The sequence below is a fragment of the Anthonomus grandis genome, chromosome 14 (genome assembly GCF_022605725.1).
Source record: "Anthonomus grandis grandis chromosome 14, icAntGran1.3, whole genome shotgun sequence".
In the NCBI taxonomy this organism is placed as follows: Eukaryota; Metazoa; Arthropoda; class Insecta; order Coleoptera; family Curculionidae; genus Anthonomus; species Anthonomus grandis.
The window spans coordinates 711,403-731,782 of record NC_065559.1 but is presented as its reverse complement, the minus strand read 5'-3'; the positions used below and the strand labels follow the sequence as shown (position 1 = coordinate 731,782).

The following is a 20,380-nucleotide window of genomic DNA, read 5'->3' as shown; positions in this document are numbered from 1 at the left end:
TTGTATAAGGCATTTATTTTTAATCCTAATAATTCTAAAACATGGCTGACAAACTAACAAAAAACTACTGCCTTTAAAAGATTACTCTAGGAAGCTCACGAGTGTGGCCTTAATGTTGTACAGGATAAGTCTTGAAAATCGACATTTTTTGTAAGAGCAAATACTATCGATTTAACTTACAATGAATTTCAAAGTAATCATAATACGGTTATTTCCTTGAATGGTGATGAAGAATTTTCTTCTTATGATGAAATGAGAATTAATGGCTTATTATGGCGTTTTATCTTTAAAACATGATTTTTTGTTAAATGACTCATCATCTCAATCTGCCAATGTGTCAGCTGTGGGGCATTCTAACCATAGAAGTGTGTGTAGTAAATCTGCCTAAAATCTCATTGCCTCACTTTGATGGTAATTTCAAGATATGGCCAACTTTTTATGATTTATTTAATAGTCTCATCCATAATAATCCAGACCTATCCAATGTGGAAAAATGTCTGTATTTATTTACATCTTTAGATAGGGAACCTTTAGCTCTAATTAAAGGAATACCTCTTACGGATTCTAATTATGTGGTAGCCTACGAAAAATTAGAAAAGCGTTACCAAAATAAACGAATTTTAGTTAGTCATTATTATAATGAAATATTCAATGCCTCTGTAGTTTCTAAAGCCAATTCTTTTGAACTAAGAAAACTTCTATAAATATTTTTTCTGAAAATGTTGCAGCTCTCAGAGTTATTAAGTTGCCTGTATATCATTGGGATTTTTTATTATTTAATTTGCTTTTAAATAAATTAGATACAAGAACGACAACGGACTCCGGTGAGAGAAGTGAAGGTACCGTCCGCGTGTTTCGTGCGTTGAGATTCCGGAACCACTAATTTCTGAATTCAACCATACTTGATTAATCGTGTGTGGGTGATGAATTGAGTAATCGCCATTCCAGTACCCAAGTCCGATTTAGAAGCCTTATCAGGTAAGAGACTTGGGCGTATCGCGTCGCGCCGATTAAATCCAATTTTTTCTTACTTTATATTCTCATTCAATTTCATTATCTATTTCCTACATATACATTGGAATTATAAAATTCTACTGATACAATAGAAATCAGCATATAAAATTTTTGAGAGGTCCTAATACACTTTCTTGGGGGACCTTTTAACAATATCTGCCAAATCCGATTGATATTTCTATCGGTAAAACAACTTTTAGTTTTGTATTATTGAGGTGTCTTTTAAAACAACCCATTGGAATACTTCTCACTCCAAAATTATCCAGTTTTTTTTTAGTAAAATAGAATGATTCACCTGACTAAATGCTCATGAATAATCAAAAAAAGACTCAATTTTATTTTTATTTAGGAAACCGCTAACCCTGTTTTAAAATGCTTTTTCTTTTACTTTAAGAAGAGTAGTCAAAATCGCAATTGGCCAAATTAATCAATTTAGGCCTTTCAGTTGAGTGGAAAAAACACCTTATTGTGACGGAAGATCCAGATACTTATTTCATAAACAAGAAACAAGGAATGTCGTCAACATCACTTTTTCACCAAACAGTTTTCTTAGAACAATCTTAGTTGATAAATTAACATACAGACAGAAGCAATAAGGACTCTAACAATGCCAACTGGAACTTTTAAGGGTTTACTAGATACATTATATTTCATTTAGAAATGCGTCATCAGTGAAATCAATATGCAAAGAAAAGTAAGCGTCCAAATAATGTATGGAATGCCAATCGGACCTTCAGGAGGCTTTTAGATCTTGAGCAATTCTTCAACTATAGTAATGGAAAAAATCATTGAAATGCTTGCAATAGATAAACATTGTATTAATGTTTTTGTTACTTTTTTTACAGATTGGTCCGAATGGTCCTTGTGCTCGGCCACATGCGGTCGCGGTATCAAATACAAACAAAGACGTTATAAAAATGACGAAAGCAAATACATGTGCCGTAAAAAGTTGACGGAACGAGCGACGTGCGAATCCTCTCAAAAATACTGTCCGCAAGTCCGGAAAAACTTGGAGGACGATCCGTTATGCGAGCTAAGTAAGTACTTTGAATACCTATAACGCAAACACATACAAACTTCAATACATAAGCACAAGTGAGCCATACATATGATTTTGATAAACGCCCAGCTAGCACCTGTGATGTAAAAATTAAGTATGTCATGAATACGTAACAATGTAACTCTGAGTGTCTTAATCTACTAATAGACCATATTTTTGTCTCAAAAGGAATCACATATTAGGTGTCAAGACATTAAAGATATCAAAGTGAAATTCTAACTTTTCAAAAAATATACACTGAACACTCTTAATACAACAAACATTTAACAAATAAAAACACTTTGTTATTTAGAAAGCTACATAATTTCAACGGTTAATATTTATGTTATCTTACTCAGAAAATGTTGCTCAATTGATATAATTACATATATGCTTAATTAAGACAATTACTAAAAAATAAAATAAATGATTTTTGTTTTGTGATAAAAAGGTCCGTGGTCTTCGTGGTCGAGTTGCAGCGCCACCTGTGGCAAGGGCACCAAAACGAGAGACCGTAAATTTAAAAACCGTTACGCCGCCAAGAGGTGCGTGCATACGTCCAGTAAACCGTTAATTCTGCAGCAAAATCTGGAATGCTGGGCCGAAGAAAAATGCGAGGAATTTTTCGACGAAATACCGGTTTGTATATTATATAGGGTGTGACAACAACAAGGTGTAAGGCTAAGATAGCGCCTTAATTATACGAGGTAGAGCAAAAAGTTCTACAGCAAAGTTGTAGGGTTGACAAAAACCTACGAACTAAAAATATTTTTATGTATACTGGGTGTGTCACAAAAAAGTTACTATAAAATATGATGGTACTAAAATTTGAGGCAAAAAGAGTACTTTACTTTGGTATAACGTTTTTAAAATTTTCGTGCAGCGTTGCTTGTTATGTTATTTTTTGCCTTTTAGAGGGTTCGTTTAAAAAATCATAATTAACTTGAAAATTTATTCTGCGCCTATGAAACTTGTACCACAGTTAGTCTAGGGTACCTCCTCTAGGCTGACTATCTGAGCCGTACACCTTGTTGGCACGCCCTGTATATTCACGTTATCAAATGTGGAACTTGAGGGACAGAATCATTGTATTTATTTGATTAGGGTTTCCTTTCAGTACAGCAATGTATGTATTGTTCAATCTCTTCTAGTTTTTTTTTTTAAATGCTTGCACAAACATGATACAGGTGTAAGGTATTTTAAGAGTGTTCACTCAGTGACACTGAGATGTTCTGAAACTGGTTGATAAAATATCTTCATATTGACTCAAGGCTACAACAAAGGTTTCACAATATTAGAATTTTCTGCAGTGTATGTGACTCTCCTCTCCAAAAATGTTTCCCCGTGTATAATTTAATAGACAATGGTTTATCATTTTTTAACCAGTGTTCTACTAATACTTAAATATCAGGAAACTCTACACTCTCCAGAAATAATTTAAGTTCATCTACCTTATTTCTGACAGACTATATATTAAGATTGCCTAAAAAAAGATCTATTTTCTATAAAATTTACGCCACAATGTTATGTCCCTTTCAGAATTTAACTCTCATAAAAATGATTGCGCATATTGTCCATATCAGTTTTAACAACTAAATTTGCCTCAGTGAAGTAATAAAAGTTAAAATGCGCTCAATGGTACTGTAACGGTATGATCTCATTAGGCAATTAATACTAGGAATTAATATTTATTTATTTATTTATCAACGGAAAACCTCACAAAAATACATTAACAATTAAGTCATTGAGATGGCCTAAAAACTATTAGAAAAAAGTGTAGTTTTTGTATTTAGATGAGGTCTGATGATGCCCTAATGCGGCGAAACTTTTCAATAGGCGCTTGATTTATGAAACTTTGACTTTGAGTATACTTTCTCTTCCTTTGGTTAGATAACAAACTAAATATAAAGTTTGATGAACAAAATATAATCAACTAAAACAGTTCCTTACGTATTACACTAAATATCTGATTATAACCTTTTTTGCACCATAGAAATTGGATTGTTGTATTTATAGTTGGTACGATTAAAGGGCTAAATTAAATACTTAATCTTCTTTGCCCATCAAGTGCCTATACTAAAAAAAATCAATTTTTCCAGGCATTTGAAGTATTTTTTTCAAATAATTTGTCTTTCTTTTAAGGGTCCTATACTTGGGTTACCGAACAGATGGAGTGTGGCCTAGAGCCTCGATAGGGTTCATGACTTGGGGTTTTATTTAATTTTATTAGTCGAGCGGCTTTAGATCGTTTTGGTTGAATTTTCTGCTATTCGAATATTTGAATCTTCGCAATATTGAAAAGTTGAGATTTTGTTTATTTTTTTGTTAATTTGTTTGTTAACAAATAATGGCTGACGTGCCACGTACACCCCCATTGTCAGCCCCCAAGAAAAGAGTACGAAAACATTTGACCATTGCTGAAAAGGAAGTGATTATGAATAAATATAAAACATGTGATAACGAGCCTCCAGCATACAACAAAGTGCAAAAAGTCCAGTTTACAGCAGAAGCAGCAGGTAATAAATATTTTTAATATACAGTGTGTCCCAGGATGAGCGAATTTATACGTGGAAATGACAAAAAATGTTGTGGTTAAAATCCAGCGCTCAGGTAGCGCTCGGTTCTGATGAACCTGGCCAATTACACCCTAAATGTTTGTTTGTACACCCATCTGTTTGGTAATCCGACTATAGAATAGTGTAAAAAATTTAAACTAAAAAGGATCTACTTGCATGCCAAAGATCCAGTGAAAAAAATGTCAATTTCTTCACTTTTAGTGGATGGATTTTAATAATTTTTTCAGAAAATACTTGAGAAGCCTTTAGGTATCCTATAAATCAATAATCACAACATTTCAACCACTAGAACTCAAGATATTCACTTGCCAGTAAGAGACAAATTATTTAATTTCTTCCAGGCACTCTATCAGTGAGAAATATATCAATATCTTGATTTTTAGTCGATGGATTTTAATCAATTTTTCAGAAAATACTTGAAAAGCCCTAAAGTATCCTAGAAATCAATAATTACAACATTTCAACCGCTAGAACTCAAGATATTCCCTTGCCAGTAAGAGATAAATTATTGATTTCTTCCAGGCACTACACCAGTGAGAAATATATCAATATCTTGATTTTTACTGAATGGATTTTAATCAATTTTTCAGAAAATACTTGAAAAGCCCTAAAGTATCCTAGAAGTCAATAATCACAACATTTCAACCACTAGAACCCATGATATTCACTTGCCAGTAAGAGACAAATTATTTAATTTCTTCCAGGCACTCCATCAGTGAAAAATATATCAATATCTTGATTTTTACTGAATGGATTTTAATCAATTTTTCAGAAAATACTTGAAAAGCCCTAAAGTATCCTAGAAGTCAATAATCACAACATTTCAACCACTAGAACCCATGATATTCACTTGCCAGTAAGAGACAAATTATTTAATTTCTTCCAGGCACTCTATCAGTGAGAAATATATCAATATCTTGATTTTTAGTCGATGGATTTTAATCAATTTTTCAGAAAATACTTGAAAAGCCCTAAAGTATCCTAGAAATCAATAATTACAACATTTCAACCGCTAGAACTCAAGATATTCCCTTGCCAGTAAGAGACAAATTATTTAATTTCTTCCAGGCACTCTATCAGTGAGAAATATATCAATATCTTGATTTTTACTGAATGGATTTTAATCAATTTTTCAGAAAATACTTGAAAAGCCCTAAAGTATCCTAGAAGTCAATAATCACAACATTTCAACCACTAGAACCCATGATATTCACTTGCCAGTAAGAGACAAATTATTTAATTTCTTCCAGGCACTCCATCAGTGAAAAATATATCAATATCTTGATTTTTACTGAATGGATTTTAATCAATTTTTCAGAAAATACTTGAAAAGCCCTAAAGTATCCTAGAAGTCAATAATCACAACATTTCAACCACTAGAACCCATGATATTCACTTGCCAGTAAGAGACAAATTATTTAATTTCTTCCAGGCACTCCATCAGTGAAAAATATATCAATATCTTGATTTTTACTGAATGGATTTTAATCAATTTTTCATAAAATACTTGAAAAGCCCTAAAGTATCCTAGAAGTCAATAATCACAACATTTCAACCGCTAGAACCCATGATATTCACTTGCCAGTAAGAGACAAATTATGATATTTCTTCCAGGCACTCCATCAGTGAGAAATATATCAATATCTTGATTTTTACTGAATGGATTTTAATCAATTTTTCAGAAAATACTTGAAAAGCCCTAAAGTATCCTAGAAGTTAATAATCACAACATTTCAACCACTAGAACCCATGATATTCACTTGCCAGTAAGAGACAAATTATGATATTTCTTCCAGGCACTCTATCAGTGAGAAATATATCAATATCTTGATTTTTAGTGGATGGATTTTAATAATTTTTTCAGAAAATACTTCAAAAGTCCTAAAGTATCCTAGAAATCAATAATCACAACATTTCAACCACTAGAACTCAAGATATTCACTTGCCAGTAAGAGACAAATTATGAAATTTCTTCCAGGCACTCCATCAGTGAGAAATATATCAATATCTTGATTTTTAGTCGATGGATTTTAATCAAATTTTCAGAAAATACTTGAAAAGCCCTAAAGTATCCTAGAAATCAATAATCACAATATTTCAATTACAAGAACTCAAGATATTCACTTGCCAGTAAGAGACAAATTATGATATTTCTTCCAGGCACTCCATCAGTGAGAAATATATCATTATCTTGATTTTTACTGAATGGATTTTAATCAATTTTTCAGAAAATACTTGAAAAGCCCTAAAGTATCCTAGAAGTTAATAATCACAACATTTCAACCGCTAGAACTAAAGATATTCACTTGCCAGTAAGAGACAAATTATGAAATTTCTTCCAGGCACTCCATCAGTGAGAAATATATCAATATCTTGATTTTTACTGAATGGATTTTAATCAATTTTTCAGAAAATACTTGAAAAGCCCTAAAGTATCCTAGAAATCAATAATCACAACATTTCAACAAGTAGAACTCAAGATATTCACTTGCCAGTAAGAGACAAATTATGATATTTCTTCCAGGCACTCCATCAGTGAGAAATATATCAATATCTTGATTTTTACTGAATGGATTTTAATCAATTTTTCAGAAAATACTTGAAAAGCCCTAAAGTATCCTAGAAATCAATAATCACAACATTTCAACCAGTAGAACTCAAGATATTCACTTGCCAGTAAGAGACAAATTATGATATTTCTTCCAGGCACTCCATCGGTGAAAAATATATCAATATCTTGATTTTTAGTGGATGGATTTTAATAATTTTTTCAGAAAATACTTCAAAAGTCCTAAAGTATCCTAGAAATCAATAATCACAACATTTCAACCACTAGAACTCAAGATATTCACTTGCCAGTAAGAGACAAATTATGATATTTCTTCCAGGCACTCCATCGGTGAAAAATATATCAATATCTTGATTTTTAGTGGATGGATTTTAATAATTTTTTCAGAAAATACTTCAAAAGTCCTAAAGTATCCTAGAAATCAATAATCACAACATTTCAACCACAAGAACTCAAGATATTCACTTGCCAGTAAGAGACAAATTATGATATTTCTTCCAGGCACTCCATCAGTGAGAAATATATCAATATCTTGATTTTTACTGAATGGATTTTAATCAATTTTTCATAAAATACTTGAAAAGCCCTAAAGTATCCTAGAAGTCAATAATCACAACATTTCAACCGCTAGAACTCAAGATATTCACTTGCCAGTAAGAGACAAATTATTTAATTTCTTCCAGGCACTCCATCAGTGAAAAATATATCAATATCTTGATTTTTACTGAATGGATTTTAATCAATTTTTCAGAAAATACTTGAAAAGCCCTAAAGTATCCTAGAAGTCAATAATCACAACATTTCAACCACTAGAACCCATGATATTCACTTGCCAGTAAGAGACAAATTATGATATTTCTTCCAGGCACTCCATCAGTGAGAAATATATCAATATCTTGATTTTTACTGAATGGATTTTAATCAATTTTTCAGAAAATACTTGAAAAGCCCTAAAGTATCCTAGAAGTTAATAATCACAACATTTCAACCACTAGAACCCATGATATTCACTTGCCAGTAAGAGACAAATTATGATATTTCTTCCAGGCACTCTATCAGTGAGAAATATATCATTATCTTGATTTTTACTGGATGGATTTTAATCAATTTTTCAGAAAATACTTGAAAAGCCCTAAAGTATCCTAGAAATCAATAATTACAACATTTCAACCGCTAGAACTCAAGATATTCCCTTGCCAGTAAGAGACAAATTATTTAATTTCTTCCAGGCACTCTATCAGTGAGAAATATATCAATATCTTGATTTTTACTGAATGGATTTTAATCAATTTTTCAGAAAATACTTGAAAAGCCCTAAAGTATCCTAGAAGTCAATAATCACAACATTTCAACCAGTAGAACTCAAGATATTCACTTGCCAGTAAGAGACAAATTATGATATTTCTTCCAGGCACTCCATCGGTGAAAAATATATCAATATCTTGATTTTTAGTGGATGGATTTTAATAATTTTTTCAGAAAATACTTCAAAAGTCCTAAAGTATCCTAGAAATCAATAATCACAACATTTCAACCACTAGAACTCAAGATATTCACTTGCCAGTAAGAGACAAATTATGATATTTCTTCCAGGCACTCCATCGGTGAAAAATATATCAATATCTTGATTTTTACTGAATGGATTTTAATCAATTTTTCAGAAAATACTTGAAAAGCCCTAAAGTATCCTAGAAATCAATAATCACAACATTTCAACAAGTAGAACTCAAGATATTCACTTGCCAGTAAGAGACAAATTATGATATTTCTTCCAGGCACTCCATCAGTGAGAAATATATCAATATCTTGATTTTTACTGAATGGATTTTAATCAATTTTTCAGAAAATACTTGAAAAGCCCTAAAGTATCCTAGAAGTCAATAATCACAACATTTCAACCACTAGAACCCATGATATTCACTTGCCAGTAAGAGACAAATTATGATATTTCTTCCAGGCACTCCATCAGTGAGAAATATATCAATATCTTGATTTTTACTGAATGGATTTTAATCAATTTTTCAGAAAATACTTGAAAAGCCCTAAAGTATCCTAGAAGTTAATAATCACAACATTTCAACCACTAGAACCCATGATATTCACTTGCCAGTAAGAGACAAATTATGATATTTCTTCCAGGCACTCTATCAGTGAGAAATATATCATTATCTTGATTTTTACTGGATGGATTTTAATCAATTTTTCAGAAAATACTTGAAAAGCCCTAAAGTATCCTAGAAATCAATAATTACAACATTTCAACCGCTAGAACTCAAGATATTCCCTTGCCAGTAAGAGACAAATTATTTAATTTCTTCCAGGCACTCTATCAGTGAGAAATATATCAATATCTTGATTTTTACTGAATGGATTTTAATCAATTTTTCAGAAAATACTTGAAAAGCCCTAAAGTATCCTAGAAGTCAATAATCACAACATTTCAACCAGTAGAACTCAAGATATTCACTTGCCAGTAAGAGACAAATTATGATATTTCTTCCAGGCACTCCATCGGTGAAAAATATATCAATATCTTGATTTTTAGTGGATGGATTTTAATAATTTTTTCAGAAAATACTTCAAAAGTCCTAAAGTATCCTAGAAATCAATAATCACAACATTTCAACCACTAGAACTCAAGATATTCACTTGCCAGTAAGAGACAAATTATGATATTTCTTCCAGGCACTCCATCAGTGAAAAATATATCAATATCTTGATTTTTACTGAATGGATTTTAATCAATTTTTCAGAAAATACTTGAAAAGCCCTAAAGTATCCTAGAAGTCAATAATCACAACATTTCAACCACTAGAACCCATGATATTCACTTGCCAGTAAGAGACAAATTATTTAATTTCTTCCAGGCACTCTATCAGTGAGAAATATATCAATATCTTGATTTTTAGTCGATGGATTTTAATCAATTTTTCAGAAAATACTTGAAAAGCCCTAAAGTATCCTAGAAATCAATAATTACAACATTTCAACCGCTAGAACTCAAGATATTCCCTTGCCAGTAAGAGACAAATTATTTAATTTCTTCCAGGCACTCTATCAGTGAGAAATATATCAATATCTTGATTTTTACTGAATGGATTTTAATCAATTTTTCAGAAAATACTTGAAAAGCCCTAAAGTATCCTAGAAGTCAATAATCACAACATTTCAACCACTAGAACCCATGATATTCACTTGCCAGTAAGAGACAAATTATTTAATTTCTTCCAGGCACTCCATCAGTGAAAAATATATCAATATCTTGATTTTTACTGAATGGATTTTAATCAATTTTTCAGAAAATACTTGAAAAGCCCTAAAGTATCCTAGAAGTCAATAATCACAACATTTCAACCACTAGAACCCATGATATTCACTTGCCAGTAAGAGACAAATTATTTAATTTCTTCCAGGCACTCCATCAGTGAAAAATATATCAATATCTTGATTTTTACTGAATGGATTTTAATCAATTTTTCATAAAATACTTGAAAAGCCCTAAAGTATCCTAGAAGTCAATAATCACAACATTTCAACCGCTAGAACCCATGATATTCACTTGCCAGTAAGAGACAAATTATGATATTTCTTCCAGGCACTCCATCAGTGAGAAATATATCAATATCTTGATTTTTACTGAATGGATTTTAATCAATTTTTCAGAAAATACTTGAAAAGCCCTAAAGTATCCTAGAAGTTAATAATCACAACATTTCAACCACTAGAACCCATGATATTCACTTGCCAGTAAGAGACAAATTATGATATTTCTTCCAGGCACTCTATCAGTGAGAAATATATCAATATCTTGATTTTTAGTGGATGGATTTTAATAATTTTTTCAGAAAATACTTCAAAAGTCCTAAAGTATCCTAGAAATCAATAATCACAACATTTCAACCACTAGAACTCAAGATATTCACTTGCCAGTAAGAGACAAATTATGAAATTTCTTCCAGGCACTCCATCAGTGAGAAATATATCAATATCTTGATTTTTAGTCGATGGATTTTAATCAAATTTTCAGAAAATACTTGAAAAGCCCTAAAGTATCCTAGAAATCAATAATCACAATATTTCAATTACAAGAACTCAAGATATTCACTTGCCAGTAAGAGACAAATTATGATATTTCTTCCAGGCACTCCATCAGTGAGAAATATATCATTATCTTGATTTTTACTGAATGGATTTTAATCAATTTTTCAGAAAATACTTGAAAAGCCCTAAAGTATCCTAGAAGTTAATAATCACAACATTTCAACCGCTAGAACTAAAGATATTCACTTGCCAGTAAGAGACAAATTATGAAATTTCTTCCAGGCACTCCATCAGTGAGAAATATATCAATATCTTGATTTTTACTGAATGGATTTTAATCAATTTTTCAGAAAATACTTGAAAAGCCCTAAAGTATCCTAGAAATCAATAATCACAACATTTCAACAAGTAGAACTCAAGATATTCACTTGCCAGTAAGAGACAAATTATGATATTTCTTCCAGGCACTCCATCAGTGAGAAATATATCAATATCTTGATTTTTACTGAATGGATTTTAATCAATTTTTCAGAAAATACTTGAAAAGCCCTAAAGTATCCTAGAAATCAATAATCACAACATTTCAACCAGTAGAACTCAAGATATTCACTTGCCAGTAAGAGACAAATTATGATATTTCTTCCAGGCACTCCATCGGTGAAAAATATATCAATATCTTGATTTTTAGTGGATGGATTTTAATAATTTTTTCAGAAAATACTTCAAAAGTCCTAAAGTATCCTAGAAATCAATAATCACAACATTTCAACCACTAGAACTCAAGATATTCACTTGCCAGTAAGAGACAAATTATGATATTTCTTCCAGGCACTCCATCGGTGAAAAATATATCAATATCTTGATTTTTAGTGGATGGATTTTAATAATTTTTTCAGAAAATACTTCAAAAGTCCTAAAGTATCCTAGAAATCAATAATCACAACATTTCAACCACAAGAACTCAAGATATTCACTTGCCAGTAAGAGACAAATTATGATATTTCTTCCAGGCACTCCATCAGTGAGAAATATATCAATATCTTGATTTTTACTGAATGGATTTTAATCAATTTTTCATAAAATACTTGAAAAGCCCTAAAGTATCCTAGAAGTCAATAATCACAACATTTCAACCGCTAGAACTCAAGATATTCACTTGCCAGTAAGAGACAAATTATTTAATTTCTTCCAGGCACTCCATCAGTGAAAAATATATCAATATCTTGATTTTTACTGAATGGATTTTAATCAATTTTTCAGAAAATACTTGAAAAGCCCTAAAGTATCCTAGAAGTCAATAATCACAACATTTCAACCACTAGAACCCATGATATTCACTTGCCAGTAAGAGACAAATTATGATATTTCTTCCAGGCACTCCATCAGTGAGAAATATATCAATATCTTGATTTTTACTGAATGGATTTTAATCAATTTTTCAGAAAATACTTGAAAAGCCCTAAAGTATCCTAGAAGTTAATAATCACAACATTTCAACCACTAGAACCCATGATATTCACTTGCCAGTAAGAGACAAATTATGATATTTCTTCCAGGCACTCTATCAGTGAGAAATATATCATTATCTTGATTTTTACTGGATGGATTTTAATCAAATTTTCAGAAAATACTTGAAAAGCCCTAAAGTATCCTAGAAATCAATAATCACAACATTTCAACCGCTAGAACTAAAGATATTCACTTGCCAGTAAGAGACAAATTATGAAATTTCTTCCAAGCACTCCATCAGTGAGAAATATATCAATATCTTGATTTTTAGTCGATGGATTTTAATCAATTTTTCAGAAAATACTTGAAAAGCCCTAAAGTATCCTACAAATCAATAATCACAATATTTCAACCACTAGAACTCAAGATATTCACTTGCCAGTAAGAGACAAATTATGAAATTTCTTCCAGGCACTCCATCAGTGAGAAATATATCAATATCTTGATTTTTAGTCGATGGATTTTAATCAAATTTTCAGAAAATACTTGAAAAGCCTTAAAGTATCCTAGAAATCAATAATCACAACATTTCAACCGCTAGAACTAAAGATATTCACTTGCCAGTAAGAGACAAATTATGAAATTTCTTCCAGGCACTCCATCAGTGAGAAATATATCAATATCTTGATTTTTAGTCGATGGATTTTAATCAAATTTTCAGAAAATACTTGAAAAGCCTTAAAGTATTCTAGAAATCAATAATCACAACATTTCAACCACAAGAACTCAAGATATTCACTTGCCAGTAAGAGACAAATTATTCGATTTCTTCCAGGCACTCCATCAGTGAGAAATCTGTGAAAATCAATAACTTGATTTTTAGTGAATGAATTTTAATAATTTTTTCAAAAAACAAACATATTTAGTTGCAATGCATTACTAAATTGTTTCTAATATGGGGAGCCCCATATTAGGAACTCCCCTTAATAGGAGACCCAGTCCGCTAAAGTTTATAACCTCAAAAAATAAATACGAATTTTTTATTATTTAAAATAAACGTAAAGCATCAATATTTTATCTACAAAGCTTCATTTAATAAAAAAACAAATCCTTAATCACTTACCTTGCCGTAGTTATTAAAGAAAATCGATTACACGAATAAACTTTTTAAATATTTTCGTTCGGATAACGTAGGATCACGCTTTCATTGCTGTAGTGTAGGACATACTCTACAAAATAAAGTGACTCACCGTCTAAAATTTTAGATCTCCCCAAATTAGGAAACCTCCCCATATTAGGCGACTCTCCTCTATATTATTGTGACACTTCTAAAATGGCTTATAATTTTAAGGATGAGCTTGCGGACTGTCCAGAGAGGCCGTGGTCGAATTGGTCACCGTGTTCCGCCACATGCGATAAGGGCATCAAGGAGCGATACCGATTGTCTTTGAAATATACGGGGCACGAGGCCATTTTCGGGCCAAAAAGGTCCAAAGGTAAACAATCTGTTTCTTTTTTTTTTAACAAACTTTCTGTGCATAATTTTTTATTTTTAAAAAGAAAACCGCCACATAGAAGAACCTTGCGAGAGAAAAATTAAGGAAATCGTGGAGTGTTACGAACGACCTTGCGAGAGGGAGCAGAAATTACCTAGCGGTAAGTCTTTTATAACATGAAATAACATTAAACCGAGATGACATGTTGATGCTTTAGCTGCCGCTTGTGGTCTTCCCAGAGACGTGGGTGCGTGCAAAAGTAACGTGGACCGATGGTACTATGACGTGTTAAAGGGCCGATGCGAAATATTCAGCTATAGCGGATGCGAGGGAAACCAGAACAATTTTAACACCTTGGAGCTGTGTCAAACCGTTTGCACCAAATACCAAAGTAAGTGTAAACTGAAATTAACTTAGATTTAATATTAAATAGTGCGTTTTCGTAGCAGAGGCACTGTCGCAGCGCAAGAAAATCGACGGATCGATTTCCGGGATCTTATCTTATAATGTGCAAAATGACGCCACTACCGGTAATAAATGTGGTATATGGAACTTCCTTTTCTTAGTTGCACTTTAAAGGACTATCTACACACATCAGTGCCGTATCAAGTGCTATCCGTGCGGCTCAGTGGTAACAACTCATCCGTCTGTAGTCCGTACCGATTCTGATATTTCTACGTACGTGAAATATCAGAACTTTTTAGAGATGGCTTTTTTTACTGATAAAGAATTGGCTATTATTGCCATAGATCTGGAAGAGCATAAAGCTTGGATGAAACGAGAAACTGAAGGAGAATTTATAACTCTATATAAGGAATTGGTGGACGATGAAACAATTTTTTTTGAATATTTCAGAATGTCTCAAAATTGTTTTAATATGTTGCTTCATAAAATACAGGGGTCGGCATAAGTCAGGTAACTTTAAAAATAGTGCGAACGCGGCAACGGTGTTTGCCTTACCGAATTTGTGCGATTTTTCTGTATCGTTTTTTTTTTCTTTTTGTTTGGTATGCAAATTGGTTAACTGACTTATGCCGACCTCTGAAGAAAGGCATTTAATAAAACAACACACTCATTGGAGAAAAACTAAATTATTACACCAAGGGAACGATTAGCAGTTTGTTTGAGGTAAGTAAAAATAAAACAATTTTTATTTATGAAAAAAAAATCATACAATACAGTAGGTATACAATTTTTTTTTCTTACATCAATTTTTATTTTTGAAACGTGATCTACTTTATCTAAATACAATGTTTATATACTCGTACAATCTGTTTTAACTACGAAGTAAACTGTAACACTTAAGATTTTAAAGAAAATACTATAGATTTACAACTGATTTAATCAGCTAACTAATAATTCAACGAAATATGCATGATGCATTTACAACAAAACGAAATTGAACGTTTGTGTCTATCTAACATTTACAGACTTCTTGCCAAACGGATTCATCTCGCGACGGTCTCACGTTCGGGCGCTGGTAGGATGGATGAAGGAAAATGCGGCGTTGCGCGATGTGTTCTATTTTACTTTTACCGAAGTCCGAACACAATCTATGTATTTATTCCTGCTGATAATTACCAAAAAAATTATCGGAGTCTATTTGTAAAGGATGTTTGTATTTGTGACGTATCACAGGGAGATGTCAAATTTGTATAGTGGCTTTCTGGAGACACATTTGAAGGTGATTCTTGTGTCGTATCACTGCGAGATATCAAATGGCTTTCACGGTATATTCCCGAAGATCCCCTTGGATGTTCACTGGATAATGTCCCAGATGTCTGTGCGGACGCCGTAATCATTCGCATTTCATATTTTTGAACAACATCAAATATTTCTTTTTTTGCTAAGAGTAAATCGTACGAGTTAAACGTTTTTAAAGTAGCACTTATACCACCTAAAAATGCGTCGACGTTGATGTAGCAGGTTTTTCCGATTTTTCTTTGATTAAGTACTCCATTAACTGAGAAAATGCCAAAGGTGTCCTTTTTTGAGAAGCTGTTCTTTTTTTAGCCATTTTGGGTGTTTGCTCAATTCTATTCACTAACCTTTGAGTAACGGATGATTAACTTGATTCATCGTAGGGATGTCCGAAAAACAAAATAAATCGATATTTTGAATCGATTCAAGATCGTACATATCAAGATCGATCCAGAAATAAATCGGCAACAAAAGATCGATCTCATTAAAAATCGATATTTGATTCTGATAATTGTTTATGTGCACTTTTTTTAAAATAAAAATACATGTATAATTATATAAAGTATATTAACCAAAACAAACAAAAAAAAGAAAATACAAATACAAAAAACATATAATATATAGTCATAACAAATATAAACGTTATATTCCTAAAAACTATGATAATAATAGGTTATAGTATAACACAGTAATAAAATATGCAAAAAAAAATCACAAACAAAGTCAATTATTAATCTAATTTAGAGTCTTACCAGTAGGAACTATCTAAGGAATGAAGAAAGAGCAGTTGAGATAAATGTGTTCCACTTAACCTATTCCTAGTCTGAGTTAGAATATTTCCTGCTTGGGAAAAAACCCTTTCTGATGGTACCGAAGACCCAACAATGGATATATATTTTTTTCCAAGGCTAGCTAATTCACTCGAATTATGATTTAACCAAAAGCTAATTGGATTATTTTCCAATGGTATTGTTGGAAGGTTTAAATATGCTTTAAGGTCAACTGACATTTCATTTTGATTAGTGACTAAACAACTTTTTTCGGAAGTGACCAACTTTTTGTGATAAGACCATATGCTATCAGAGTTTTCATTATTGGCAGGGACAGTAACCTGCTTTTGAGAATCCACCCCTTGTTGAGAGCTATTTTGGGTATTATATTTTAATAATTTATCCACTAAATTTATTGCTCTTGCACAAGCATTTGGATTACCAAAGTGGATTTTCTTAAACCTTGGATCTAAAAGGATGGATAGACTTAAAATGCTGTTTTCTTCAATAGCACCAAAACGTTTCGAAAGCTCTGCACAGTTTGTTTGAACTTTTCAGTCTCTGGAGTTAGGAGGTCTAAATTTAAAATATTATTTTTTAAACAGTTTACAATTGAGATAATTTTGCTGCGTGTTAAATATTTTTCTGCGCTAATTTCTTTGGATACCTGTTCAATAGGCTTTAAAATAAAAAGAAGTTCTCTACATACTTGTATTTCTGCAGCTGAACATATAGATGGAGATTTTGGATTTTTTAATAATATTGGTGTTAGAAATTCAGAGAGTTTTAAAAATCTCTCAATCATATAGAAGGTGGAATTCCACCTGACTGAATAAGTTTTAATTTTTTTTCAAAGTCTTGTGCTGCTCTTAGTTGATCTGCAGCAGATACACTTTGTTTTAAATAAGTAACTATAGACTTTATTTTATCAATAATTTGTTTTATAGCAGGATCTTCTGTAATTTTTGTTGCAACTAAATTTACTGTATGTGCAAAGCAGGGTAATTGTTTATTTTAAGCAAAAGTATCAGTAACACATTTGGTAATATTCGCCATTATTTTACATTATCAGTGATAATAGCACTTACTTTTGACAAGTCAATTTCCCACTCTAGACAAACAGATTGCAAACATTCGCTTAAATATTGTGCAGTATGATTAGAACTAAGTTCTTTTACACCAATACCAATAGACTTACTATTTTCTTTATCTAAATAATGAGCAGTGACTCCCAAGAAGCTAGTTGTTGACATAGTCTCGGTCCAAACATCGCATGTCATACATAGAAATTCCACATTTTTAAGTTCATTTTTAATTATATTGGACAAAGCAGTATACTTCTCTTCAAGCAGATTTGCAATTTTGTGTCTCCCATGCAAAAATTCCCCGCTTCCAATTCCTTTAAAATTGAAAGCGCCATCTATCGGTGGATAGTAAGATTAAAAAATTAAATTATGCACGGTAAGTTGGCGCTTCCTTTCCTTTATTTTTCCTATGACTGTTTCTGTTTATATGTTTATTTTTACTAATAAACTTGTAAGATAATTTGGGAACCGATCTTCGATTTTTTGAGAGAATTGAAAGACTAGATCGATTCTCGAAAAGATCGCCTGGAAAGAAATCGATTTTTTGGGGGAATAGATCGATCTTTGAATAAAATCGATTTGGATCGTACATCCCTAATTCATCGTCAGTTTGTCTTGATGCAGTTGAAGTGTTTATTTCATGTACTGCGCTATTCCTTAGTCTCATCTTTTTGAAATTCAATATTTCCTTTGGTATCTCTTTCATAAAATTTTTTTTTTTTAAATCCTAATGCTTCGGCATGTTTATAATGTTTGATTTTTTTGAGGCGTCCACTTTTTTTTATAGATTTCCTGAAATTGTCTCTGATATTATTTCATCTGGTCTTACATGCTGACCCTAAAAATAAATTTATTGACAGTTTATAAACATTAAAATGAAGGTTTTCAATAAATAATTTGTTTCTTTTAGGTTCCTAGCTACTGGAGATTCTTTAAAAACTATATCATTTAGTGACCGAATGAGGCACTGTACGTTGCAAAACATTGTAATGGAAACTTGCAAAATCATATTTGAAAATCTTATAAATGAAATGTTGCCGCAACCTTCAGAAGACATGTGGAAAACTGTTGCTGACAGCTTTAACACAATTTGGAATTTCCTTAACTGTAAAAATAGCGGCTCGCAATTTTTTAATTACAAAAAAACGTTTTCTATTGTATTGTTGGCACTTGTTGATGCACATTACAATTTCGTAGCTGTAGATGTTGGTGCGTATGGCAAAAATAGCGATGGTGGCATTTTTGCAAAATCCAATCTGGGAAAAGCATTTCAAAATAATAGTTTATCTGTCCCACAGCATGCACCATTACCAGGTACAGATATGGAGGCTCCTTATGTAATTGTAGGTGATGGGGCATTCCCTCTAAATCACTCATCTCATGCGCCCATATCCAGGAAGAGAACTGAATAAGCGCGTGTTTAACTACCGTTTAAGTAGAGCTCGGAGGACCGTTGAAAACGCTTTTGGGATTTTAATACAAACATTTAGAATCTTCACTAGAAGAATCCAGGCTAAACCAGAAAATGTAGATTACATAATATTGGCAGCTTGTATTCTACATAATTTCATAAAAAAATATGATACAAATACTTATAATTATCCAAATGCAAACTTCAATAATGTTCCGCAACAACAAGTACACCAAAATCTACCTATGCAGAGGGGAAATGCCACTGCTGACGCATTTCAAGCAAGAGAATTGTTTACAGAATACTTTTTTTCAGAAATTGGACGCGTGCCATGGCAAAACGAAAAAATTTAAGTTCATCATTGTTTTTTGTGTCATATCCGACATAACCTCTAATCCAAAACCTACATACTAATTTTTAATATACGAAGTATCCACTTACCTTCGAGTTTTAATTCTTCTCCTATGATATTCATACAATTCTGGATGATTTCGTGCCAACTCGATTAATTTTTCATCCAAATTTAAACGCAAATTCTTTTTTTTCGTCAGTGAAATACACAAAAATATCGTTTCCGACTTTAATACAAAAGACGGAACTGAAACTGAAGCAGCACTGATGGTAAAAAACGTCACTGCGCCGCACTTGCCTGAACAAGTTTATTTAAAACTGAGGCAGCGATATTTTATTTTTCACTGACACTGATACGGAACTGATGTGTGTAAATAGCCCTTTAAATTGATGAACGTGATCTTGCTTTGGTAATAAAGCGTAATTTTCAGCTTTTATAGAAAACCAATATGAAAACCGAAAAACCTTTACCGGAAACGGGACCATAGTGGATTGTTTGATGTCGAACTGGAGCGGATGGTCACAGTGTTTGCCCTCGATCGGAGATTGTGGACCCGGTTATAAAGTGAAGTATAGACACGTCAAGGTATATATAATCAAAAAGTTATTTAGGACCCTAAACCTTAAAGGGATATTTTAGGTTTCTCCTAGGAACGGCGGGTTACCGTGCCAAAAGAAAATGATGAAAAAGAAAAAATGTCTGGTGCACTGCAACAAATAGGAACCAACTAATTAGGTCCACTTTTGGCCTCTTAACATGTTTTAGGAAGTGCAAAAAAGTAATTTAGGCATTGCCATACGTTCAGTATTATAACAATGTTTCCAAAACGACCTCAGCTGTGTTTAATTTCGATAGTTTCATTTAATCGTTCCCTAGA

General features: G+C 32.1%; 1 protein-coding gene and 1 long non-coding RNA gene across 6 annotated transcripts in view; both read left to right on the top strand.

The window, feature by feature from the left end:
* Positions 1–20,334, top strand: part of LOC126744414 (spondin-1) — a 46,645-nt gene extending 26,311 nt beyond the window's left edge. For 2 of the 5 annotated variants that reach the window (XM_050451811.1, XM_050451814.1), the window contains 8 exons: positions 1,860–2,051; positions 2,505–2,692; positions 14,040–14,184; positions 14,249–14,344; positions 14,402–14,575; positions 14,631–14,726; positions 19,934–20,088; positions 20,143–20,334. In XM_050451811.1, coding sequence (XP_050307768.1) covers positions 1,860–2,051; positions 2,505–2,692; positions 14,040–14,184; positions 14,249–14,344; positions 14,402–14,575; positions 14,631–14,726; positions 19,934–20,088; positions 20,143–20,223 — 1,127 coding nt within the window. In that variant the 3' untranslated portion in view covers positions 20,224–20,334. The remainder of the gene's footprint in view (positions 1–1,859; positions 2,052–2,504; positions 2,693–14,039; positions 14,185–14,248; positions 14,345–14,401; positions 14,576–14,630; positions 14,727–19,933; positions 20,089–20,142) is intronic. The other 3 variants (XM_050451815.1, XM_050451812.1, XM_050451813.1) reach the window with 3 other exon arrangements.
* Positions 14,738–19,591, top strand: LOC126744430 (uncharacterized). The gene is made up of 2 exons (XR_007663182.1): positions 14,738–15,312; positions 18,651–19,591. It is a non-coding gene; the product is annotated as an uncharacterized LOC126744430 (long non-coding RNA).
* Positions 20,335–20,380: the final 46 nt, after the last annotated feature.